This window comes from Stegodyphus dumicola, chromosome 1 (genome assembly GCF_044657685.1).
Source record: "Stegodyphus dumicola isolate Sdum_Otavi_A_Nest chromosome 1, ASM4465768v1".
NCBI lineage: Eukaryota > Metazoa > Arthropoda > Arachnida > Araneae > Eresidae > Stegodyphus > Stegodyphus dumicola.
The window spans coordinates 192,452,740-192,479,650 of record NC_140768.1 but is presented as its reverse complement, the minus strand read 5'-3'; the positions used below and the strand labels follow the sequence as shown (position 1 = coordinate 192,479,650).

The 26,911-nt window shown below is 35.6% G+C and overlaps 1 protein-coding gene across 3 annotated transcripts in view; it reads right to left on the bottom strand.

Annotated features, from left to right (window-relative positions):
• The window catches only part of LOC118203294 (endothelin-converting enzyme 1-like), a 260,831-nt gene that overhangs the window by 207,982 nt on the left and 25,938 nt on the right, over positions 1 to 26,911 (bottom strand). For all 3 annotated transcript variants that reach the window (XM_085824282.1, XM_085824273.1, XM_085824278.1), the window contains exon 4: positions 2,945 to 3,007. In XM_085824282.1, the coding sequence (XP_085680408.1) occupies positions 2,945 to 3,007 (63 nt within the window). The remainder of the gene's footprint in view (positions 1 to 2,944; positions 3,008 to 26,911) is intronic.

Genomic DNA, 26,911 nt, shown 5'->3' with positions numbered 1-26,911 from the left:
TTCGCCTTTCTCGATCCGTCAAAATGAGCGGTCGTCCTGTTCTTGGCTTGTTTAGAGTATTTCCCTCAGCCTGGAACTTTTCAATGATTTTTTGCACTGTTGCAGGATTTTTGCCTATGATTTTAGCGATTTGTCTTTGGGACTTGCTTTCCTTATAGAGCTTTATTATTGCATCCTTTAGATTTATTGATAATTCTTTTCTACGTAGAGCCATTGGTGAATTGTTGATGTACTTAAAGCTGAAACTTACAAGCTTTGTAGCAGAACTTCTAAACTTATCACTGAAATACGAAAAATCACTCGAGAAGTTTCATTCAGCCTATTTAAAAGTCAAAAATTCAGAGTGCATATATAATTTTGTGATTTAAATTTCTACTTGTAGTTAACAAAATTATTTTAACTTGTAGTTAACAAAATTACTCTTAAAGTTTTTTAAAATATAATGATTTGATTTATTTTTCATTACTTTATGACTTGAATCAGAAGCTATGAACAACACTCTCCAAAATAATATTTTTCTTATATTTATTTGGGAACTAGAGCTTTATCACTTAAGCTATGGGTTGCGTACTTACTTTTGTGACTATGTGTAGTAACATGGCTTCAAGAAGCAGAATAAGCTCTGTCTTACATTCCAAGACCCTTACCTTAAATACACGCGAACTGATTTGCATTCTGGAAGGAAACCGGAAGAGAGAAGTGACAGTAAAGATCCAAAGCATAAAATAATAGAGGAACTTTACAGCATGCCCGGTTCCCATGCTCGACATCCCGGATTCACTTACAGCCTCAGAAGGGATTAGATTAGTATTATTGAAGAGAAGGTGCAGATTGGATGGACGTAGGCAATTCTATTCATGTCACAATCTCTCAAGATGGCGATGAAATAATCAGACATATTCTAAAAAAGGAAAAAGATGACAATGAGCGAAAGTATGAAGATGAAGACAACACGCAGAATAAGAGAGTTATGCGGGCTAAGATTTTCATAAGATTTGCCACGCCGCTTTTATCTGTGTCAGTATATAATATTATGAGGGTTCTTTGTATGCATAGCGAATTTTTAAATCTCTGGCGGTAATCTCGTAAGCAGGAGCCGCCCAACTGGTATACTGGTTTGTGACCCTGAGTGCCGTAGCAATGGGCCTGGGTTCGAATCCAGGAGAAAACATGGTTGTAACTGTCCGTCCCTTCGTAGTAGGCAACGGTGGCCACATACTAAGTGCTCCCATAATGAAATGGCCACCACTTTCCCCCTTTGTAGTGGAATGGCCGAGCATTTTCAAAAAAAAAAAAAATCTCGTAAGCAGGCAGGCATTCAAAGTTATATGTCTTCACACTAAGAAATTAGTAACTTTCGTGTGAGAATATATGTGGTAATTTAAAAATATAGTTTAATTTTATTTTTCAGGAGTATAAAATGTGTATGCATTTTAATTTTAAATAATATGTACGATTTTCACTATTATTTATTTAATTATAGTCGATAAATCTAAATTACGACAAATGAACTTTGGATGCTGCAGATGGCACCACAAAATATAGGCAGACAAGGTTTAGAAATATAAAAGGGTGCGTCAGAAAAATGTATACACAGTTTGACCTGTCATAAAAAATTTAGTTTCAAACTGACAACGTTAAATTTCTGAGAAAAGTAGGGCTACAGTCCAATTTGAAAAATAAGTATACTTTCTGGTCAAACTAAATATTTTAAATGGCGTTCAAATAAAAATGTTCAAAATAGTGGTCTTTTCCATGGATACCTTTCTGAGTGCGAGTCACGACTGATTCCGTACTTCACACCAAACTATCCAATGGGATTCTGCGCACACCGCTTGAATCTCCTCCCAAAGTGTGTCAAGGTTGCATGGTCTACAACTTCATCTTTAACTGTGCCGCATAAAATAATCGAGAAGCGTAAGGTCTGGAGAGTGCTCAGGAAACTCGATTAGTCCCCTGCGTCCTATCCACTGGTCTGGTAAATTTTGATCCAGGTATTCTCGCATATCCCTTTGATAGTGCGAAGAGACGCCATCTTGTTGGTAATAAAACATGGCATTACCTTACATTACAGAATATTAAGGAAAATGGCATTAGCAAGCATTCTTATGTAGCCAGATCCAATTACTTAATTTTCAAAACGGAAAGGTTCAATGATTACGTTGGGAGACAAACCACACTTTACTTTTGCACCAGCAAATTTACAGCGTTTTTAACAGTAATGAGAGAATTATTTTCAATCCAGTACAGACAATTATGCCTGTTGACAATTAAGTTTAAATTGCGCTTCATAAGGCTAAACAATGTTATCTATAAATCCCGGTTCACGTGTAACCATCTCCTGAACTCATTCACAATATTGGACGCAAATGCCATCGTAATGTGTTGTAAATTGCGTAACCTTGACACACTCTGGAATGAGATTCAAGCGATGTGCACAGAAATCCCATTGGACATTCCGGTGCAAAGTACGGAATCAGTCCTGACCCGTACTCAGAAATGTATCGATGCTGAAGATTACCGTTTGAATGTTTACTTTAAGCACAATATAGAACATTCAGTTTGACCAGAAAGTACACTTATTTTTCAAATTGGAGTATAACCTTACTATTCCGAGAAATTTAACCTTGTAGATTGGAAAATAAATTTTCTACGCGAGTTCAAAGTGTGTATACATTTTTCTGACACACCCTGTATATTCAAGTATCCCAAAAAAATCTCTTATCAGGAATCAGCTTTCTTTTTCACATGCAATTTTAACGGTTTCTCTCTCATTAAATCTTATTTGCTTTTGCAGAATATGTAAGACGATTTAATTTGGCAGAGAAAACTATGACCTTTTTTAAATATTCTAAAGTCCAGCATGAACTTTTATTACGCGTTGGGAAACAATGTACTACTTACGATATATATTTCGGCAATTTAAATGGAATTATATACTTACAGGCAATGATGCAATCTTTATTACGACATACACGCTCGCAACTTCTTTGAGCTAGTAATTTTTCTGTAAAAAAAGGAATTTTATAATCATATACAATAAATATTTCCAAATAAACTGTTTTTTTAATTACTAATGACTTCCTTTCCATGTAATTTGAAATTTTAACCTATTTGACATATGAATAGAAAACGGATATGTAGTCTTTATTCCCCTAACGCAATTTATATCTGCTGTTAGTGTTGTTTATATACAACTTTTATAAATATTGGGACTTAGATATTTTTCTGAATTAATTACATACATTTAAAGGGAAAAATGCTTTGTATTTCGATAATAAATTATAGATTATTACAATTATTGAAGTAAATTTAATTTCTATCTTTAGCTTTTTTATTATTTGTTCTTCACTTGTTTATAAATGTGATAAAAGAATGTCTATAAATGAAACAAAATATAGGAACAAAACTTCAAATAGAAATAAAAATTGAAACAGAACTTGTCTATAAATGAAACAGAAACGAAACTGTCATAATCTAGCATTGATTGTAAATGCAAACCATCGCAATGTTTAGAAATAAAAGTTCAGACAATATACGCCATTAATTCTGGTAAATAAAAGGATATTAAAAAAAGAGCACAATATCCTTTTTTTCGTCTAACTTAAAATTTGAAAGAAAGGAAGAATTTTTCTTTTTCTTGAGAGAAACAAAATCTCATGTGGATACCACATGACTTTCTTGTACGCTGTGATGATTGATTTTGAAAGGTTCTTTAGTTTGCTGTCATCTGTGGTGGTAATCCAATAATGGGACTTCTTTTTTCCTCACACATTATTTTATTTTTTATATATATAAGAGATATTAAGTAGATTACAAAATATTTACATAAGATTAACACTAATTAAAGTCAATTGGAGAGTACACGCCTGCATATTATCGTGTAGTCCTATTAAGACATACGGTGAGTGCACGCCTGCGGTAATCGTGCAGTCACCTCCGACGCTGTCCAAAACCTTGGTCCAAACCCTAACTGACTCTCCCCTGCGGCAATCAATCGCCAGAGGGAGTTGTACAAACTATTTCCCTCGAATACCATGGAGGTAGGAAGTAAGATGGAGTCGCCCTAAACAAGTTTCTCCGTACCCTCCTCTGAAGCACCGGCGATCCCTACCAAAACATTGGGTCATTTACCATTGAGTTCTATGGGATTTGACGCGTTCGGGTGTAAATATTTTGTAATTACGTCTCAAATATACATATAAATGTATATATTTTCTTTTTCTACAACACTTCAGAGTCCTAAGTATGTGAAAACAACATATTTTTAAACAACATTTCATTTTGAACTGAATTAAATGCTATACTTTTCACAGGACAGTTTTCTCAGAATGGTTTAATTTGAATGAAATATTTTCACAAGTTTTCGTTAATTACATTAGAAAAAAAGAATTAAGGTAATTCGATTTTATTCGGTTAAGGTACAAAAATTAAGATCAAAGTTTATTGTATTATTAATATTAAAATTATGAATTATTTCTTTTCTATTTATAGAGCTTCTTCCTAAAATACTTTCTTAAATATGACATGATTTTTTGGCTTCTTTTAAATCGAAAAATGTAAGTCAATTTATAATTAATGCTCTGTTCGGTTCATTTTAAATTAGAGAATTATTAGGAATTAGCGAAATACTTTAAATAAGTATTTCGCTAATTCCTAATAATTAAATAGGTACTAAATAGTATTTGACTTTCTCTGAACATTTCTGAAAGGGAATAAAATAAGTTTTTTTTTTTTTTTTTTTTTTTTTTTTTTTTTTTTTTTTTTTAAGTATTATTTAAAACTTGTAACTGAGTTATTATAAAATGTAAAGAGAATAATTCTTTTAATTATACTTATCAGATTTTTTTTTTACCCTTCATTTCAACAATACATATTCCAAAACTCTTTATTACGTTCTTAAGTGCGCATCTCATAGCATTTGCTTTACAATACCTTTTAACAGATTGCTTTCCAATACGAACAATTCTTGCTTAAATAGTTTTATAACGTATTTGTCAACAGGATTTCAATTTATGTTTACAATTCAATATTAAGGTTATTATATATTTAGATAACATTTATAATCATTATAAATTAGATACATTTAATCATTAGATTTCTTCACAGTACTTTCACAGTTGTTTATAAATGAATAAATTCTTCATTTCAAATACATTTATAAATAATTTAATGAATATTTAAGTATTTTGTCAAAGGCAGATACATGCTTTTTGCAAGCACATGCATAAATACCCATACATATTTCCTATTTATCATTTCCGGCATGTGCAAATCTTTAATTTCTGTGCATTCACTATATTTTTCGTTTAAAGTAATTTACACTAATTTAGCATACACCCGAAAGTTTTACATAAAAAATATATATGAATATAATTTGAATGAAAATTATAAGTATTGTTTTTAATACCCACTCAAAGGTCAGTTTTTCTTCAAAATTCCTCCACGATGGCATCTCTCTCTTTAGGCAGATAGCCCTTGCATGCGTTACTCTATTTAATAAAAACTTAATCTGACCTATGTGCCTAATTACAAATATTTTAACATACATAATTTTATATTTACATTTAGCCATCAAGTTTCAAACTTTTCAAATCTAGAAAATAAATTTTGGCAGATCTCTTTTAGCAATTTTCTTAAAATCTATATTTTTGTAGTGCAACTGCTTAGAATTTTATAAAACAAATTCATAATCAAAATCGCTGTTGTTAGTTATCGAAAAATAACCAAGATGTGATTTTTGCGTAAATGTCAGTAAACTATACAAATTGCTATTATCCATCACACTATGAATGTTTCTTTCATGCGAGAGTGTCCCTTTTTCGATTTCTATGGAACTGTCGTGTGTCGAAATACTATCAGAATCTTGTCAAGCGAGCTTCTGAATGTAAACAAAGAACACCCCGTCTGGTGACCCAAGCTTCAGAGCAGTGCTTCACTTCTATCGCGGAATGGCTCCTCCTCCCTTTCCTACCTCCATGTCGAATACCAGGGGGAGGGAGGTATCAGGCATTACACCCCCACCTAAGATTGTGATTGGGGTGCAAACCCAAGATCACATATCTGATAACCGTCTGATACATTGAAACATTTCTATCATCAATTCATATAAATTTCATGAATAAGTTTTTGTACAATACAAATTTCTACCTTAATCATCACAATTATCAATAATAGATTAATCACTATTATCTATAAAAAATACATGAAAAAAATTTTCTAATAATTCATAGAAATCATAGCAAATAATATATCATACAACTAACTCAGCATAACATATCTAAACATAAATACCAAAGCATGAAATATTAAAAATTCGATTAAAATATACCTAACATAATAACCATATGAGAAATCTTATCTCCACTGAACCTGTAAAATATAAAAGATAGATATGGTTATTTAATATAACAAAAATACAATAGGAGGCGTGTGTTTTTTGTCATGGTTTAAGCTTCCACTTAGTCAGATATTGACTAAAGTCACTTATTTCAATATAGTTCAAAGAGTTCAAGTCATATAGAATCACATAAAGTGTCGCCATAGTTTACCATTAATGTCACTTAAAGTCACACAGAATCCACACAATGATGGCACCTATAATCAGAAGAACTACCGCACATCAGTCCTGTAGTGCAGTTTGGAACCTCTCTATAAGCAAATAATAGAAATGGAATTTTGTTTGTCCCATCCTCTCTCGTATTACATGATGTAACATATTCTTAAGGACTCTATTCCGTCGTTCTATTAAACCATTGCTACCTGCATGACCTGGACATGAAAATCTCGCGGATGCCCCAATTCTTCTAAGAAATTCCTGGGTCAATGCCGAAGTAAAATTAGTTCCCTGATCGCTTGCTACTACATTTGGTACTCCTGTCCTAGAAAATATTTGCAATAGTGTTTCACCCGTAGACTTAGCACTCAAAGAAGTTATAGGTATAGCTTCTGGCCATCGCGTATGCTGATCCATCACACTTAACACATATTTATGTCCTCGACCCGATGGTGGATCGATAGCACCAATAATATCCATCGGCTTCGAATGGCAAATCCGGTCTGCACACTGGGGTTATGGGTGCTCTCTCATGTATTCTTTCCGGATTTCTCAGCTGACAATTTTCATAAAATTTAAAGTACTCCGCAATGTCCTTAACCATGGAAGGCCAATAAAAGTTATATCGAATCCGCTCTTTGCTCTGCCTAATTCCTAAGTGTGCACCGAAGACTGATTCGTGTGCTAATTGAAGAAATTTCGAGCGTCTTTTCGTGGGTAATACCAGTTGAGATACCTTTTCCCCGAAACCTTGTCATTATGATATATCAAACCGTCAATTAAAAGAAAATTTCCTTTCCTCTTCCAGCTGCTTCTAGTTTGGGAGTGGTTATGGGGTCTTACCCCCTGGGTTTGAATTATTCTCTCTGCGCTGGTAATTGGAAACTGTTGACCGGGAAATGCAGCCGCATCGCTTATTACTCTCTGCGTGAGCGTTTTTCCTTTCGAAGTAAAATAGAGATCGCTTTCTTTAGCTAAATCTATTGGAGTGAACCAGTTATTCCCTTGAATTTACGTATTTTTATATGGGCTGCTGTTTCGCTATCTAGTGATTCCATCAATTTGTCTGCTACAATTAATTCATTTAAAGTTTCGAAATCTTCAACTTCTCTTAATTTGCAATAGGAATCACATGTCGCTCTTAATCTTGAGGCAGACTGTATATGGGTTTCATTTCGGAACCGTTCAGCTTTTCTAAAATTGTCTAAGCATGCAACTGCTGTTGGTTCAAATTCCCTTAGAACGATTGATTTCACCCGTTCGTAATTACGCATTTCTTCGCTTTTAACATAGGTTAACAGTTTCGTTGCTTTTTCTCCCAATATATGAAGTAATATTTCTATTTTCATTTCGGTAGGGATGTTCTTAATTTCAAAAGTTTTTTCTAAAGAGGTGAAGAATAAATTTCAGGTTTCTGCACGTTGCGGCACGGGAATTGTCAATGCTCGAACACTTTTAATCATATCTTCTAATGTTAGTGTTCTTTCTACATTGGGATTCCTACTTGTATTAATTTGGATACGAGCCAGTTCTAATTGATTATCATGCACTAATTTTAATTTCTCTAGTTCCAGAGCTCGATTCTCACGTTTACGCCTATCTGAGACCGTGCTCTTTAGAATTTCTGTAACGAATTTCGGATCATTCTCAGATTCTGAACTTTGTAAAATAAGTTTTCTTAGATCAGCTACTGTTGAGTTAGGAGGAACAGCCTGGCCTAATTCTTCCGCCACAAATTTTAAATCTTCTTTTCTTATTCCTTTTCCAGCAAACAGTTTATCTTATTTTCAAGCAATAAGAGAAGAAATCAAAAAGTCAGATAAAATTATTGCCTACCTCTTAACTTCTTGATGACGCTCACCACGACGACAAAGTGACCCCACACCTGACACCAACGTGATGATTGATTTTGAAAGTTTCTTTAGTTTGCTGTCATCCGTGGTGGTAATCCAATAATGGGACTTCTTTATTTCTCACACATTATTTTATTTATATACTATATATAAGAGGTATTAAGTAGATTACAAAATATTTACATAAGATTAACACTAATTAAAGTCAATTGGAGAGTACACGCTGTAAATAAGCATACACATTCTTTGTCGCTAAAACTCAATTCAAATCAAATATAAAGAAATCTCACTTACCTGTCAGACGCATTCTCGCCTTTTATCATTTTCTCCATATTTTATTGACGACACAATTAAATACATTTACAACAAAGAGAGGCACATATAAACTTTGGTTAATGTTTCGCGTTGGTGTTACATCTTTCGCAATCATCAAGGTTCTGCACTAGTCCGAAGAATTCAAGCGCACACAGCGCTATCTGGTGCAATACAGTTTCTACAGACTGCCCCCCGAATGACCAGGGGTTCATTCAAACACTTACACTTACATTAAAACAGATTTAACAAAAGAAACTTTTACAATGTAAAGTTCAATCAATTCACATATTAAAGAAACTACACTTATTTACTATATAAACAAATCATTCATCTTTAAATAATTTGTAAAGTTACCTGCAATAAAATATAATAAAGATAATAAGCTGGCAACTCAATACCTGTACATACATTAAAACTTTCATCACATATATGGAATAGTCCTGTAACAATAATACAAATTAATAAACATATAATAAACAATTAAATTTATTCATTTAGTTTAAGATTATATAAAAGCTGCACAGCTCTTTTAATAACTGATGTACCTGTTTTAATTTCACAAGACCTTACTTTTCCATCTCTGTCAGGATATACTGTTACAACTCTTCCTAATTTCCAAAAATGTCTAGGTAGCTTTTCATCATGAATTAATACAATATAATTATACATTAACTTTAAATTCAGTAATTTTACCTTAAGGTTTAACACAATGAACAGATCTCAGCATTAATAAGTATTCGTTTTTCCATTTATTCCAAAATATACTTCCAATCTTTCTCGATAATTAAATCTTTTAATTAGCATTTTCCTATTAACTAAATTAGAATCAAAATGAAGCCTCGCAGGAGGCAAACTATTCACCCTGCGCCCCAATAGCATATGAGCTGGAGTTAGAGGCATAGGTTCCTGTAATTCAGAATAAACATAAGTTAAAGGACGAGAGTTAAGAACACCTTCAATTTCAATAATTAGAGTTTCTAACTCGTCTCGATATAAAGTAGTTTTTCTAAGAGATTTTCGTAAAGCAAGTTTTACAGATTTAATTAGTCTTTCATAGAAGCCACCCCACCACGCAGCTTTCTCAGCGATGTAGCACCATTGGATTTTGTGGGAGGCGTAAAAGTCTTTTACTGTTGGATGAATAATGACAGTCCACATATTTTTAAGTTCAAGTTCTGATCGTTTGAAAGTTTTGGCATTGTCCGTCAAAACTTGAGAACATAGACCTCGACGAGCAATGAGTCGTCGAAAAGCAAGAAGAAATGTTTCTGTGGTCATGCTACCAACAAACTCAATGAGTCATGCTACCAACAAGCTCGCGTTACTCCACAAGTAAACAACACAATGTAGTTTTTCTCATCACTGTCTTTGGTATTAAGTGATCCACCGAAATCTATACCTACTACAGAAAAAGGAGGTAATTCTTCTGTTCTATTGACTGGTAAAGGAGCAGTAACTTGCACACCAGGAGAAGAATTAAATCGTTTACACAGAATAAATTTTCTTAAGATATTTTTAACACTTTGTCTTCCTTTAATTATCCAGTATCTTTCGCATATTTCTATCAAAGTTTCAGAAATTCCACCGTGAAACACTTTGCTGTGTGCATCCCACACTAATAAATTCACAAAGTGATGTTTTAAGGGCATAATAATTGGGTGTCTTTGAAGATAAGAAAGTCTTGACTTCTGAAGTCTTCCAAGAACATGCATTATCCCGTCATTATTAAGAAAGGGATTCAGTTCTAGAATAGAGGAAGTCTTAGAAATTGTTTTACCCTGTCTCAAAGAGGACATCTCTTCCGCAAAAGATTCACTTTAAACAGTTTTTGTCCAGATAATTTCAGCCTCGTTAAATTCTTCAGTGCTTAGTTCACCACATCGTTTAGTTTTAAATTTAAGATTGTATATAAATCGTAGTATCCAACTTGTAACACGGTATAATTTTCTTAAACTGCTATATCTATTCAAATCCATTAAATGTGCCAAATTCGATTGAACTTCGCACACAAAAGACGATACTTCTTCCAGTTTACTTCTTTTTTCGCAATATACTTCTGGAGAATTCTCTGGACAAATTTCATAATTAGAGCCTTTTGGCCAATCCCTTTTCTTCAACCGAAGCCATTCTGGACCTTGCATCCAAATCGAACTGGACATAAACTTTTCCACGGTAGCTCCTCGAAATAGGAAATCTGCAGGATTATCCTGAACACTACAGTGATTCCAATCAGCAGGATCAGTTCTAGACTGTATTTCGGATACACTGTTCGATACAAAAGATTTTCATTTTGAAGCTTTCCCTTTAATCCAATGAAGAGCGATTAAGGAATCTGTCCACATATATACCCTAGTCACAGGAAATTTAAAATTTGTTTTCAAATATTGGAAAAGTCTAGAGGAAATAACAGCTCCCATAAGTTCAAGCCTCGGTAATGTCAACCTTTTAAGCGGTGCGATTTCGCAGTGATAAAACTTGTATAAATACAATCATCACTTGACACGTAACGGAAGTACGCAACTGCTCCGAAAGCTTTAGCAGAAGCGTCAGAAAATATGTGTAGTTCTAATTCTTTCACCAACTTCCATGGTATGGAGAAATATTTTCTTTCGATTGTCAAATCTTTCAATAGATAAATCTGAGAGCACCAATTATCCCATTTTTTCTTCAAGTCAGTTGATAGCTCATCATCCCATCCTAAACCAAGTTCCCATATTTCTTGCATTAATAATTTTATGAGAACAATAAAAGGTGATGCAATTCCCATAGGATCAAATAACTTCGAAGCTGTCTGAAGTACACTACGTTTTGAATTCTTCCTATCACAGGTCATGTTCAGTAGAGGTTTTACATCTAACTTAAAAGTATCTTCTTCGGTGTTCCATATTATGCCTAAAACCTTCAAAGGGCGTTCTTTAGTTTCTGTCAAATCAAAAAAAAAAAAAAAAAAAAAAAAAAAACTCGTTCACTCCATAAATTTCTCAACTCATCCGAATTAGTATTAAATTTTCTTAAATTCATGTTCGCATCTTTAAGAATTTTTACAGCGCTCTGTGAAAGTTCTAAAGTTTTCTCTATTGTACTTGCTCCGTAAAAAAGATCATCTACATAAAGTGCCGAGTCAAGCATTTTACAAGTTTCGCTTTATTCAAGTTTATATTTTCTAATGTGGTATTTAATAGTCGCAGCAATTAATAGTCGGGCTTGATGTCACTCCAAAGGGAACGCGAGTCATTCGTAAAATTTTGTAAGTTTTTGAATCACTTTCATCTGGAAACCAGAAAAAAGGTAAATAGTCTCTATTCTATGGTCACACTATGGTCAAAAATGCTCCCTGAATATCACAGCTGAATGCATATTCATATTCGAGAAATCGCAAGATTACATCCAAAATTCTGGGATTCAACGGTGGCCCAGGATTTAAGCATTCATTAAGAGATTTGCACCCATTACCTTTTGACGATGCATCGAAAACCAATCTGACTTTCGTAATGTTTCTATCCGATCTTACTACAGCCGAATGAGGCATATAATAAGAATTCTCTTCTAAGCCGAAAGGACATTCTTCAACGATATTCAGTTTTAATTGCTCCTTAACTATATTCTGATATCATTATAAACCCAATCATTTTCTTTCATTTTTACACTTAAGTTACGAAATCTTCGTTTCGCTACCGCGAAATTGTTAGAAAAGTTTTCTGGTTTACCGTCCCAGAATAATTTAGTTGTATACATTTCATTTTCATATTTTAAATTACTTTCGAATTGAGAAATAAATTCCTCTTTAAATTTAAAATCTCCACTGTGAGTATCATTTATCCCCATTGAATCTAACTTCCAAAACTGCGTTAGTTTTTCATTTAATTGGGCGCAACATTCAATTTTCATAATAGAAATATCCCGATTTGCATTTAAATCTGATGGAGGGATTCGACCTTGAACAACCCTTCCAAACAGAGCATCAATCAAATACAAAGATTTATTTAATCGCTGTTTTTCTCCCGTATGAATATCCCAAAAATACTGTGCTCCAATAAGGAGAGACTATTCATTTCCTGACGATTTACTTAAAGTTTGACAACTGAATGTTCTTCCTCGAAAGTATTTGCATTAATTTGTTATGTGATACTTTAAACTGCGATCCAAGTCAGTCAAAAGTGCTTCAATCGTTATTTTCTTGTCCGAATCACATAAATTACAAAGTGAAAACCGAACTACGTCATACGTTTTTTGTATTGGCACTCTAGAGCCGAAAGTGTAAACAGCTAGACTTTCTTGTCTAATTATGGGTAGTTTCATTTCTACGGCTACTTCTTTTCTCAAAAAAACATCTCTGTGATGCATTATCTAACAAAATATTAATCTCTTTGCTTTTATTACTGCCTATTAATACTGCCGAGCAAGTTTCAAGTAGTATGTCGCAATCATCGGATTCATTCACACATGCTACGGAAGACACATTTCATTTATTCGCGTCGACGGTCTGACGAGACTCCAGAGCGGGGAAAGAAGAATAAACATTGGGTTGATCGCAAATCAATTCGTGATGCATAAAATGTTTACAAATTCCACAAATAGATTTCTTTTGACACTGCTTATATACGTGCCCCTTCGAAAGGCAAGCATAACATATACCATATTTTCTAAGAATTAATTTTCTCTGTTCTACCGATAAGGGACAAGAGATAGAATCGTGCTCTATTTTCGGTTTCGTACAAAATATACATTTTTCACATCAACAATAAATGCAGAAGTAGTAGGAATGTTCGAATTTAATTTATTTTCCTCCTTATATTCAATTTTGGTTTTATTAAATCTCCCATACTTTTCATTAGGTTTTTGTAAAGGATTAAATTTAGTTTCCAATCGCGAATCTGAAGTGTTTAAATTAAAGTCTCTACTTAAGTACTCGTTACGTTCACGACACTGAATTTCAATCTTTAAAAATTCCAATAAATCAGATATTGTTTTCATCTTCCGAATGTGTTTTACGAGAAAATTCTAAGAACAAATCTTTGGGTATCGATTTTAACAACACTGGATACAATAGACAACTGTAACTATTAGGATTAATTCCGTTATTTTCTAATCCTCGAATATGTGTTTCGCATTCTGAGTAAAGTCTACGTAACGCTACAATGTCATATGATTTTCGTACTGAACTTAGGTTTAAAAGTCTTGCCATATGCGCATCGATAATAATATCTTTTCGACCAAAGGGTTCTTTTAATATGTTCAAGGCAATTTCATAGTTTTCAGAGCTTAATGCTAAACCACGTAGAGCTACCTCAGCTTCGTCTGTTTGTAAGGATCTTAAGTTTTACTAACGTTTATTTTATTTTAAATCTTTACTATCACTTCTTATTTTCTACTTCCGGCCATAATTATAAGCGTTAACTTATTTATGCAAAATTTGTCTGGCGAACGCTAAGTACTTAAGTTGTGGCTTTTTGCCAAGCGAGAGAGAGGAAGGAGTTAGTCGAAGCAGGCCGCTTACCTTAGAAGTTTTACTCCGTTGCTGGTTGCCTTCCAGGCCAGAGGTTTAATCCTCTTGATAATTTTTAAACGTATTGTAATGTTAACAGTTCTCTGTACTACATACGGCTTCCTGTTAATATAAGGCCAATCTTCCACGTTTATTATTTCAAAGTTAAGTTAGCGTTTAGTTATATTTTTTATATTCTTACGTTTAGACCACAAGTAGTGGGTCTTTGTATTCCGAAGTACGGAAATTATTGTAAAGAGAGAAAAATAAAGGGTTTTGTATACCCTTCTTGTGTATCCTGTCTACTTCCCACAGTTATTGAACATAGCTTTAGTAAGCTCTCTGTTCCGAGTCAGGTCCTTGCATGTTCCCAAAGAAAGTAAGACGGAACATTGAACCTGATAGTGGCGCCCAACGAAGAAGAATAACCATGGCCGAGTTTCAAGAACCTGTGGTGCCTGCAGAAGAGGCTCAGAATCCAGAAATGCCAGCTGCCGCCCTGGAAGGATTTGGTTACATCGTCCAGACCATGCGCGCTTCGATGAAACCAGAAGCAACATTTAATGGAAACTCACCGGTAACCAGTTTTTTGGAAAAATTGGATGACCACTTCATGCTCTACCCCGTGCACGAGTTTCAAAAAGTTACCTTAGCTACCAGCGCTTAACTGGTTCAAATGTATAGGCAGAAGTCTCTTGTGTCAAGCAGGAAGTCCCACCTATACTAACGAAAATTTCAAGACTGCCCTAGTAAAAGCCTTCCCTGTTGTAAGGGATCGTGCGAAATTAGAAACGGAACTTTTCAGCATATATCAGCAAAGAATCGAAAATCTCTCAAGCTTTATTTTAAGAAAAATTCACGTCTTCAAACTCTTGTATGGAAACCGTCCGGATCCTGAGATAATTCAAGTGATTTTGCCGAGGTTACTGCCCCAAGTGCAAGACTTTATTGAATTAAGAAATCCGACTACACTGGAAAAGTTATTTGAGCTAGCAATCCAGTTTGAAAGTAGAAGAACGGCGGACATTGAAAGAAGGCGCCAATATCAACAGCGAAACCAATTTGGTGCGCCAAGACTACAGCAAACTCAAGCACACGGCTACGGAAGCAAAGCGAATCAGTGGGCAAGGAAACCCGAGCATTCAAAAACAGCCGGCGAACGTCGACAGTTCAATAGCAATCCAGGAAAAAAGTCTCAAGGCCAGTGGAAAAAGAAGGAAAGCATGGAAAGGAAAAAAGATTTAAACTAAAACGGATTTCTGCTGACGGGAGGGTGCGGAAATCCGAAGGCCACGAAAACCCCTCTTCCTTCAAGTTAAATACAGTAATGGTGAAAAATTTGACTCTTCCGAAGATTGAAGTGTTGGTGAATAATATCCCAGCCACCGCACTCCTGGATACAGGCGCGCAGTGTTCCTGTGTGGCAGAAGATTTTTTTAGGAAGTATTTTCGTAAATATCGTATATATAATTCGGATAATACGACAGTGTTAGCTGCGCAAGGAGAAAAATGTAAGTGTATAGGTAAATTACCGCTGTATGTCCGTATCAAGGACGAACAAGTAAAGGTTATGTATTTCATAGTAAAGAATCTGCAAGCACATATTATCTTATTAATAGATTTTCTTTCAGAGGCACAAGCAACGCTAGATTTTAATGAAGCGTCCCTTAAGCTGACAATGAAACCAGTTCGAGAAGAAAAGGCTGAACCGCCGATGTTAAACCTTGACCACCTGCCTAATGAAGAGCAACGAAGAATCCGACAAGTGGATCCGACACGGCAGACACGGCAGGCACAAGCTCCAGAGGTGGAACAACGACAAGTACAAGGGCAAGCCATTAAGAGGCAGGAGCAAGTGAAAAGAAAGTTTCCCCGCGGGAAAATTGAAGGTAACAAGAAAAAGAAGCCGTTTCACCGTCCAGAAAAGAGAGCTCACGAACACCCCCATAATGAAGAAGGGAGAAGTACGACGAATGCAAAGAGAGCCAGGAGAAATAACGGCAACTATAACCCGGCTCCCAAACGGAAGATCTACTCATCGGACAGGACTCTACGCAGCAAATGTCGCCGAACTGCGGAAGGGCCAACAGCGGCGGAGGAAAAGTTACAAGGAAAATTTGAACGGCCAGCAACGCGGTCCAAGCAGGAACGCGAAAGAAGTTTCCCGGTTCCGCCAAGACCAGCTGCCAGCAAACGGCCAAGACCACAGGCAGAGGCGAAAAAGAAGGTATTCAAGGGTGACCGAACTGGAGAAAAAAGAAAGCTTCTAGAAGAAGGCACTGAAGGGCGAGCCCGCACAAGAAGGAGGATAAATCAAACGAGAATCTGCGCTACCTTCCAGGACTGGGCTCAGAAAAGAATGTCCGAATATCACAAAGATAAGTAAAATTTTATGTTACTTTGCAAACTTAAGTTAATCTTTCATTCTTACTGCAAGTGGCAGATTTCAAGAAGTTTTACCTCATGCGAGGTCTACCTTTATCGCCAAAAAGGCGAGAAATGAGTTGTTACCGATTTTGGTATTATGTTTTTCAATTACTCGCGCGTAAAACTAAAGTTGATGTATAATAGCGATGTGTAAATACTTAAATATTGTAAAAGTTATTGTATAAATTTTATTTAAAACATTCTGGCAAGAAAGAAGTTTTAGTCTGAAAGACTTTTTGAAATGTAGTATTTCAATGTAGAAGAATTGGCACTTGCTTTGAAAAGAATAGAAGTTAACAATGTACTACTAATGTATGTTTTCAAATGCGTAAATTAACGGCATGTTAATATGTTCTTATATACAATGTGAACTGTTATTTTAAATGTTAAGAAATACCGTGATATGGTAAAAGTGAAAGTAATGTTAAAATTTTTTTTTTTATTCGTGTGACTGTAAAAAGACGAAATCATGGTGAATATGTGTTAAAGGTTGAATGAATGTAGTTAGGCTCTCTGACGCTACACTTCAGAGATAGCCACTTTCAGAATAGTACCTCAGGGTTCAGAGTTGAAGTTAGGGTGTGTTACGAGGTCTTGGTATGTTGAATGTTTAACACGTTAGTGTTTTGATTGTAGGAGAAAGTGTTGAACACGTATACATAAACACATTCGTGTTTGGTGTTCTTTTACAACACATTTCAGAGAGCACAGGGAGAGATAATTAAAATAGTCATGAATGAAATAAGAATGTTAAGAGAAATATAAATATTCATGTTACTTGCCATTTCATTGTGTAACATTTCATTAAACTAGTTTTCCTTCCAGATCTCTGGAAGGAACCAGATTTGAACTAAAAGCTCCTGTTTAGATGCAGTACAGATGAAAAGTGGTTTTCCGTGGAGCTGATATTGTAAAAACAAATTTTTTTTAAATTTCTAGTTTCTAGTGAGAAATGTTTGTAAAAGATTGGCCTCGCGTTAGATTCTAGAGCTAAAAGTTTTCAACAAGGTCGTTTTAGACCTCAGTTTCAAACTAATTAACTCTGGCGGGAGGTATGTAAGGATCTTAAGTTTTACTAACGTTTGTTTTATTTTAAATCTTTACTATCACTTCTTATTTTCTACTTCCGGCCAGAATTATAAGCGTTAACTTATTTATGCAAAATTTGTCTGGCGAACGCCAAGTACTTAAGTTGTGGCTTTTTGCCAAGCGAGAGAGAGGAAGGAGTTAGTCGAAGCAGGCCGCTTACCTTAGAAGTTTTAGTCAGTTGCTGGTTGCCTTCCAGGCCAGAGGTTTAATCCTCTTGATAATTTTTAAACGTATTGTAGTGTTAACAGTTCTCTGTACAACATACGGCTTCCTGTTAATATAAGGCCAATCTTCCACGTTTATTATTTCAAAGTTAAGTTAGCGTTTAGTTATATTTTTTATATTCTTACGTTTAGACCACAAGTAGTGGGTGTGGTGATCCACGGTTTGAAAATGGTTTCTGAATCAGAAGAGATTCGTGCACTAACCTAGTGCTTCGCATTAGAGAGTAAAGAACATCTATGATATAAAAATATACTTTTATTTACACAGCGAAAACGCGCAGCAACACTATTAACGAAAGCTCATTCTCCTAATAACATACTTCTTTTTACACTCCACTTGCGCATGCGCATTGGCAATTACCAAAGGAGCTTGGCAGATACTGCCATCTGTTGGATAAACTATTCGCTACATATTCCTTCCACCTGAATTTACTGGGAGGTAAATTCACATATCTGTTAAGTATAATATATGCATAATAGTACAGTATACAACATTGAAGTATAAAATTATGCCTACCAAGATGTTCTAATTAAACTGAAATACAAATTTACCTGGAGATGCAGCATTCCATAATTTTCTAGACATATTAACAGATAATACTAAACCTAGAAAAATAAAAATAAATCAAATTATTACAAAGTATTCAAACAAGTACAAAACATTTCACAGACGTATCACTGGTTTCACAGTTCTACCACTGCTGGTAGTCATAGGAATATTTTCAGTCATATCCTTTTGGTCTGGGTTATCCAGCTCAAGTCTGTACAGTCTTTGCACTGGTCTCAGAAACTCAGAAGTCTCTGTTTTTATGAGAGCAAGTCTTATTTGTCCATCACGACCAGGTAGCAGCTTTATGACACGCGCCAGGTTCCAAAAAGCACGTTTTTTGTTGTTATCTTCAAGTAGAACAATTTCACCCACCTGGAGAGGCTTAGCTATACAGTTTTTAATGGACTGCTGACGTAACTGTCCTAGATATTCCACACGGAATCTTGCTCTAAGTTGTTCTCTCACCTTTTGTAGATACTTAGCTCGTTTACTCAGTTTTTCCTTATCCACTGTATCGATATCAGGTACTCCTGATTTGGAAATCTCCCGCAGGAACATTTCTGGAGTTAATGGGGATGAATCTTCAACGTCTTCCGACACGTAGGTAAGTGGCCTAGTTTTGATTACTCTCTCACAGTCGCATAGTACTGTAAGCAACTCCTCGTAATCCAGGGCAGCGCGACCTAGAACTTTTCTCAGAATCTGTTTCACCATTTGAACTAAACGTTCCCACCAACCGCCCCACCAAGGTGCGGAAGGAGGAATAAATTTCCACTGAATTCTTTGCTCAGCGGCCTTTGATCGCAGACTCTCCCATTCAATTGTATGCAGAAGGCTCTCCGCTCCTTTAAAATTACTGCCATTGTCTGAGTATATTATAGATGGTCTTCCGCGACGAGAAATGAAACGTCTCAATGACTGGAAAAAAGCTTCAGTTGTCAAGGATGTTATTGACTCCAGATGAATGGCTCTATAGACCGCACATGCGTAAAGAACAATATAAGCTTTTCGACCATCCTTAAGGTAGAGGGGTCCTGCCAGATCGACACCCACTATCTCAAAAATATTTGCATCACATACTCTATCTTTCGGCAAAATTCCTGGAGTTACATCACAACTTTTGGATTTAAATCTTTGACATTTAACACATTTTCTAATGCAGTTTCGTACTGTCTTACGAGTTTTGAGGATCCAATACTTTTCCCGCAAATGAGACATCACCATAGAAGTACCAGCATGCAGCAGCTCATTATGTGCATTCATTATTAGTAATTTTACTACTGCATGATCAGATGGGAAAATGACAGGAAACTTCAGTATCGTCGCGATAAGAAATATTGGTTTTAGCTCTCATCAAACCATCACGATCAACTATAGGTCTGAGGTCTTTAATTTTATCATCGTTCACACTCTTAAATGATTCTCTTTGAACCAATAACATAAGAGTTATCTCAGCTCTTTCAATTTCCGAAACTGACAAAATTTTGGAGATTTCGTTTGTAATTCTTCGTAATTTAAAGTAAAACCTAAGAATCCAACCTAACATGCGTACAATGCGTACAATTTTCTTTATGGATGAAAAGTACCAGTAATACCAATTGTCAGGTTTAGAATCTTTGTTAAGAGTTGTCAATACTGATTTACGCCTTTCTGAATTTATGATCTCTTCGTCCGGCAAATCGGTGCCTCTTGACCATGACGATTCTGGTTCTAACAGCCATGATGGGCCCTCCCACCATTTCGACAGCAAAAACTGTTTAACTGAACAGTCTCTAGAAAAGAGATCGGCGGCATTCAGCTCCGAAGGGATGTAATTCCAATCTTCTATTTTTGTAAGTGTTCTGATTTCTTGGACACGATTCCAAACGAATGTTCCTCACCGTACGTCTCGCTGGATCCAGCACAAAGCGGTTGTTGAGTTAGTCCAGAAGAATGTTCTTAAATTTGGCATGTTCAAATCTGAAAAGACCATACGTTCCAAGCGTGCTCCGATTAAGCAGGATAATAATTCCAAACGAGGAATGGATATACTCTTTAAAGGCGCAACTCTAGTGCGTGCTTGCACAAAATTTAAATAAACCTTATTTTCGGTCTTCGCTCTTAAGAAAATACAGGTAGCATAGGCATGCTTGCTGGCATCGCTGAAAACATGAAGACTTACATCTCCGTTAACCGATCTGTCAATATTAAGCCATCTAGGAATTTTGACATCAGACAGCAGTTTCATTTCCTTTACCCATTGTATAGACTTCTTTTCTAAATGTTCTGGCAATTTTTGATCCCAATTTAATCGTAATTTCCAACACTCTTGCAATATCACCTTTGGGAACAGGGTAACGGGAGAAAGGAAGCCTACTGGGTCAAATAACTTATGCGCGCAAGAAAGGAGTGTTCGTTTACTCGCGACAATCTCCTCTTTCTTTAGTGACTCAATTTTATAGGAAAGAGTATCATCCTTCAAATCCCAGTTTAACCTTAAAACGCAAACGAATGTATCTAATTTAGAGTTGGGAATTATTTCGGTTTCACAATTCGACTGCCATCCTCTAAGATTAAACTTTCCCAGTGACAATAACATTCTCGATTCTAGTACAAATCTATTCAATTCTTCAACATTCTTAAAACTAGTCAGGCAATTATCAACATAGAAGGACTCCTTCAAAATGTTGGCTGTAACTGCAAACTGATCTGGGGCACGATTTAAATGATAGTTCAACGTAGCGGCTAACAAAAATGGACTACAGTTAAGCCCAAAAACCACGCGACAATGTCTGTAAATTTTAGTATTCTCTTCTTCTGCACCTTTCCAAAAGAAACGCAAATAATCTCTATCCTTCTCTCTTATACCAATCTGCAAGAAGGCTTTCTCAATGTCTGAAATTACTGCAAGAGGATATTTCCGAAAACGATTCAACAATGTTGGAATTATTTCTATTAGGTTGGGACCTTTCTCAAGACAATCATTTAAGGAAAGTTCTCCTTTGGCGTGTGCCGAAGTATCAAAAACTGGCCTTACTCGCGTAGTTTCGCTAGATTCTTTAAAAACCGGCCTATGAGGCAAATAGTGCTCTCTATCTACTTCGCCTTCATTTACCTCTTCAATAATTCGTTCCTTCAACCAAGTATCAAATACTTCCTGATAAACTTTAATTTGATTCGAATCTAATAATTTTCTTCGCGTATTAGTCAGGCGTTTTTCTGCCAACGTTTTATTATTAGACAAGCGAGAGGGGTCCAGTACCCAAGGTAATGCAGTTTCATATCTCCCGTCTGAATCCAAATTCAAATTTTCCTCAAAATACTGCATGGTCTCCTCATGAATTTCAGCTTTCTTTTTAGACTCAACTGGGTCATTTATACCAATAACGTCTAACTTCCACAAGTTTTCTGCTGATTTTTCGCTTAGCAATAAAGAAACACATGCAAGAGAATCATTTATACCCGAAGATTCTTTCGCTGGAATTTTACCCATTAAAATCCATCCCAAACTTGTTTCCATCGCGACCGGACCACTTTGTAAGCATTTAATATTTCCGGTGAATAATTTTCCAGCAATATCGGAACCTATCAACAATTTAATGTCACTTTCGTTTTCGGGAGCATTACCCTCTACATCTGACACTCGAATATTTAATTTACGAAGTTCTTTCAACCAAGGACCTTTAGGTATTTTCTTAACATCAGAACAGATAACAGATTCACTTAAACAATGCACACTACATACATATCTATTATCAAGGCTACTTAAATTAACTATATATTTAGAATGCAATTTTTCTTTTGTTTCTACACCTCCGAATAATTTATGAACTAATTTCACTTCACCAACACTGTTACAGTTCAAAGAATCTGTAATATCTTTCGTTAAATAACTTCTCTCGCAACCCGTATCTATAATCCCTCTGACTATCCTTTCCCTGTTGCCATTTTTTACCCTTACGATTAATGTTTGTAGTAACACATCGGAGCTCGCGGATCTGCTAGCCAAAACATTGACCTCATTTTTCGCCACAGGCTCTACTTGTTTAGTCTCTTTCAATTGAGAAGGAACTTGTTGACACATTACTGCCAAATGCCTTTTCTGGCAAATTAAACACTTAACCTTGGACTTACAGTAACGAGAAATATGGTTTTTCTTCAAGCATAATAGACATAAACCCTTCTTAAATATTAAATCTTTTTTATCCTGATATGTAAGCGTACTAGCTTTAAAACATTTTTCTGTTAAATGTGGCTTATCACAAAATAAACACGATTCCTCAACTTTCTTAATAGGAGCATTTTCTTTAAATTTGTGTCCTGTATACAAATCATTATAAGTAGGAATATTAGACTCATCATTAATGTAACTTTTAGATTTTCTACTTTTCTCAAAAGAAAAACGCGCTAATTTAATTCTTTCTTCAGATATCACTTCATTTTTCAAAAACAGAAGAATAGATTCAAGATCGCTCTTACCTTGTTGTGACGAGCTCTCCCGTTCCCTCTCCCACACGCGTAAGATGTCAGGGGGCAGGCAAGATTCAACTAACGGAAAAATAACACTAGCGTATTTATCTTCAGTCACACCGAGAGATTCCAGAGCACGCAGTTTTGTTTCTAAACTGTCGTACAACGATGATAACGCAAAGTCCTTTTTGGTTGCATTATTATTTATCAACACAAGATTCAATAAATCCCGAACGTACACTTGTATAAGAATATCTTCACGTCCAAAACGATTCTTTAAATGTTCGATGACTTTCGGATAATTTTCTTTAGTTGTCGGGAAACTGCACTATTTCCCGTGCTTTCGATTTGGCAGCAGTAGCCTGGATCAGATATACGAATTTCAAATGATCATCTAGCACTGGATCTTCGTGTATCTTACTAAAGGTATTCCAGAAATTCAACCATTGTCGTGGATCACCTGTAAATTAAATCAAATTTATTTTCGGAAGCTTCAAATTCGTTGCCGTTGTTCTTGAATCAACAGTTCTGGTTTCATTTACCGATGCATGAGTCAGCAAATTTTTCTCTATTTTCACAGTGATTTGCTTCACTTTCATCCTGGCTGCTATTAATTTCTCCTTGTAAGTCTCACATGACTCAAATTCTTTAGTATATTCTTCTTGCGAGACTTCTTTCGATTTTGATAGGAGATCCAATATTTCTTCATCCAACTGTTGTAGTCGAATTCCTTTATCTTCCAGGATTTCCAGGGACGATAATAGAACATCACTGTTCAATTCTGACTCATTTAAATGTCCATGTAGGCTATTATATGCTTTCGTGAAGGCTGCACGCAGTGGTATTCTTCTTACTTTCAAGGCTTCCATTTCTGCTGTTAAACCATCAAAAGTGTTCTTTACCTAACTAATGCGTCCTGTCGCGGACGCCACTTTTTATTGTGGTGATCCACGGTTTGAAAATTGTTTCTGAATCAGAAGAGATTCGTGCACTAACCTAGTGCTTCGCATTAGAGAGTAAAGAACATCTATGATATAAAAATATACTTTTATTTACACAGCGAAAACGCGCAGCAACATTATTAACGAAAGCTCATTCTCCTAATAACATACTTCTTTTTACACTCCACTTGGGCATGCGCATTGGCAATTACCAAAGGAGCTTGACAGATACTGCCATCTGTTGGATAAACTATTCGCTACAGTGGGTCTTTGTATTCCGAAGTACGGAAATTATTGTAAAGAGAGAAAAATAAAGGGTTTTGTATACCCTTCTTGTGTATCCTGTCTACTTCCCACAGTTATTGAACATAGCTTTAGTAAGCTCTCTGTTCCGAGTCAGGTCCTTGCATGTTCCCAAAGAAAGTAAGACGGAACATTGAACCTGATATGTTAAGTACGATTTTAAATAACTAAACTTCTCTACATTACTAAGGTTCACATTTTTATGGATAGCTACTTCAAACTGAGAAAAAAATTCGTTAAACTTTTATATATTGCCATCGTATTGAGGTATCTGCAGGCGAGGAAGTTTTACTGTATTCTGCTGCTCACTTCTGGTTTCTACAACATTCGTTCCTTCAGTTTCGCGAACAACTTCGCTTTCTTTCATTTTCAGGATTCTATTCGCTCGAATTTTCCAAGTAATAATATTATCTTTATATCATTGCTGTTTTTCAATTTCCTTTTCTATTTCTTCCGTTTTGCACAGTTTTAGAATTTCCTCATTAAGATACTCTAAATTAGCTTCCTTATCTAAAAGTTTCGCTAAAAGTTCATCAATTAAATCAACTGATCTTTCCTGTTTGTTTATTTCAGTTTCTAACAGCTTCATAGTGTCAGTTGCCGCGCGTCTGACAGGTGCTCTAATCTTTTTTAAAGCTTCAATATCCATCTTATTCAATTCGCTAAATACGTTTTTCAGTATTCAATTCGCAATTTACTTTATCTAAAGGTCTCTTCCGGATTATCGGCACCAAAAAGATTTGTAAATACGCATATACATTCTTTGTCGCTAAAACTCAATTCAAATCAAATATAAAGAAATCTCACTTACCTGTCAGACGCATTCTCGCCTTTTATCATTTTCTCCATATTTTATTGACGACACAATTAAATACATTTACAACAAAGAGAGGCACATATAAACTTTGGTTAATGTTTCGCGTTGGTGTTACATCTTTCGCAATCATCAAGGTTCTGCACTAGTCCGAAGAATTCAAGCGCACACAGCGCTATCTGGTGCAATACAGTTTCTACACAAGCCTGCATATTATCGTGTAGTCCTATTAAGATATACGCTGAGTGCACGCCTGCGGTAATCGTGCAGTCACCTCTGACGCTGTCCAAACCCTAACTGACTCTCCTGCGGCAATCAATCGCCAGAGGAAGTTGTACAAACTATTTCCCTCGAATACCAGGGGAAGGGAGGTATCAGACATTACATACGCTATATTAAATCACGCATATTTATTGCTACACTTCATTTAAACTTACTTTGTTTTAAAGTCAGATACCATACTCTAAGTCTTTAATAAAGTGGGCATTTGCATAATTGCTAAAATATTAGTTTTATTAACATCAAATATTTAGGCAATTATAAATTCAACAAACTTACCTGAAATATTGCGATAGAGTAAAAGTCCCTTTATTACTCTTTAAATAAAAGTCTTTTTCTCTAATACTGCGTTTTTTTAAATTATTACAATATGACTATCAATAAAAGGAAATCAAAAACAAAACATTGGAAGGTTGCTAAATTTCTAATTTTACATTTGTAACCTGTTTTTACTGGGGTTAAAAGCGCTTCGAGCCTTTTGGCACCGCCGATTGCAACCAAAACGCGAGGTGTGCAACTAGATATTATAACGGTTCCAAAATATGAAATTTCAGCGTTTTATTGCGAGTCGTTTTTACATCAAACGACGAAACAAATCAAAATGTATTAGGAAACTATCAAAGAGATCTTCAGATTTCCATTGAAATCTGAAAACCGAAATGTTTCGCGGTATCAGTACTTCCTTTATTTGGTATAAGGAAGAAAAGAAATCAGAACGCTATATATTATAGCACTATCACATACTATATATTATAGCTATATATTATAGCACTATCACATACAAAAATTTCAACATTCTTTACGAACCGTTTTTGAGGTATACGAAAAGTTCAAAAGATCTTTCCAGCAAAGTGCCCTTTTGAAATTGCCGATTATAATAAAAAAGAGACGAGATGTACAACGAGTTGTTATAGTACTTCCATGTATAAAAATTCAACATTCAGCGATTAATAGTTTTTGAGCTATGCGATACATACATATGTATAAACATTTCAAAAAAATCCACTTTATAATAAACTCTCCTTTATTCTGTCCGAAGTACAGACGTCACGCAAAAGAATAGTCAAACGGATTCTTTCCGCAGAAATCTGAAACCGAAATTCCAAACCTAATGCGATGTTTCCAATGCCAAGAGGGGCCCACCAGCGGCCGAGCGGTAAAGTAGCTGAACACTGGTAGTTCGGTCTGAGGTTCGAATCCCGCGAACATGGCGCTGCATGGGCGTTTTCGTGGTTTTCCCCATGTGTAACGTGTATACGAGCCAGTTTCCCTTAGAAAGTCCTCCACGAAGGCATCCCTCCCCTTAGGCAGATAGCCCTCGTGTGCTTTGCCATAGTTAAACACACCACCACACCAATGCCAAGATTTTGGTCAATTTAAGATCTCTCACTGTGGCAACTTGATATGTCCGCAATGTTCAAGGGTTGTCCACGACAGCGAAAACTGCACCGATGCGCCACAATGTATAAATTTGCAAGAAGAGATTTGAGAAGGGCTAGCGTAGAGGATTTTCCTGCTCGTGCCCAACATGGAAATTAGAAAAAGAAGTCGCTGATCAAATTTCGCAAAATTATCTGAGTTTTTGGCTACCAATCTTCGGTTAAAATCCAAACGTAACCATCTAAC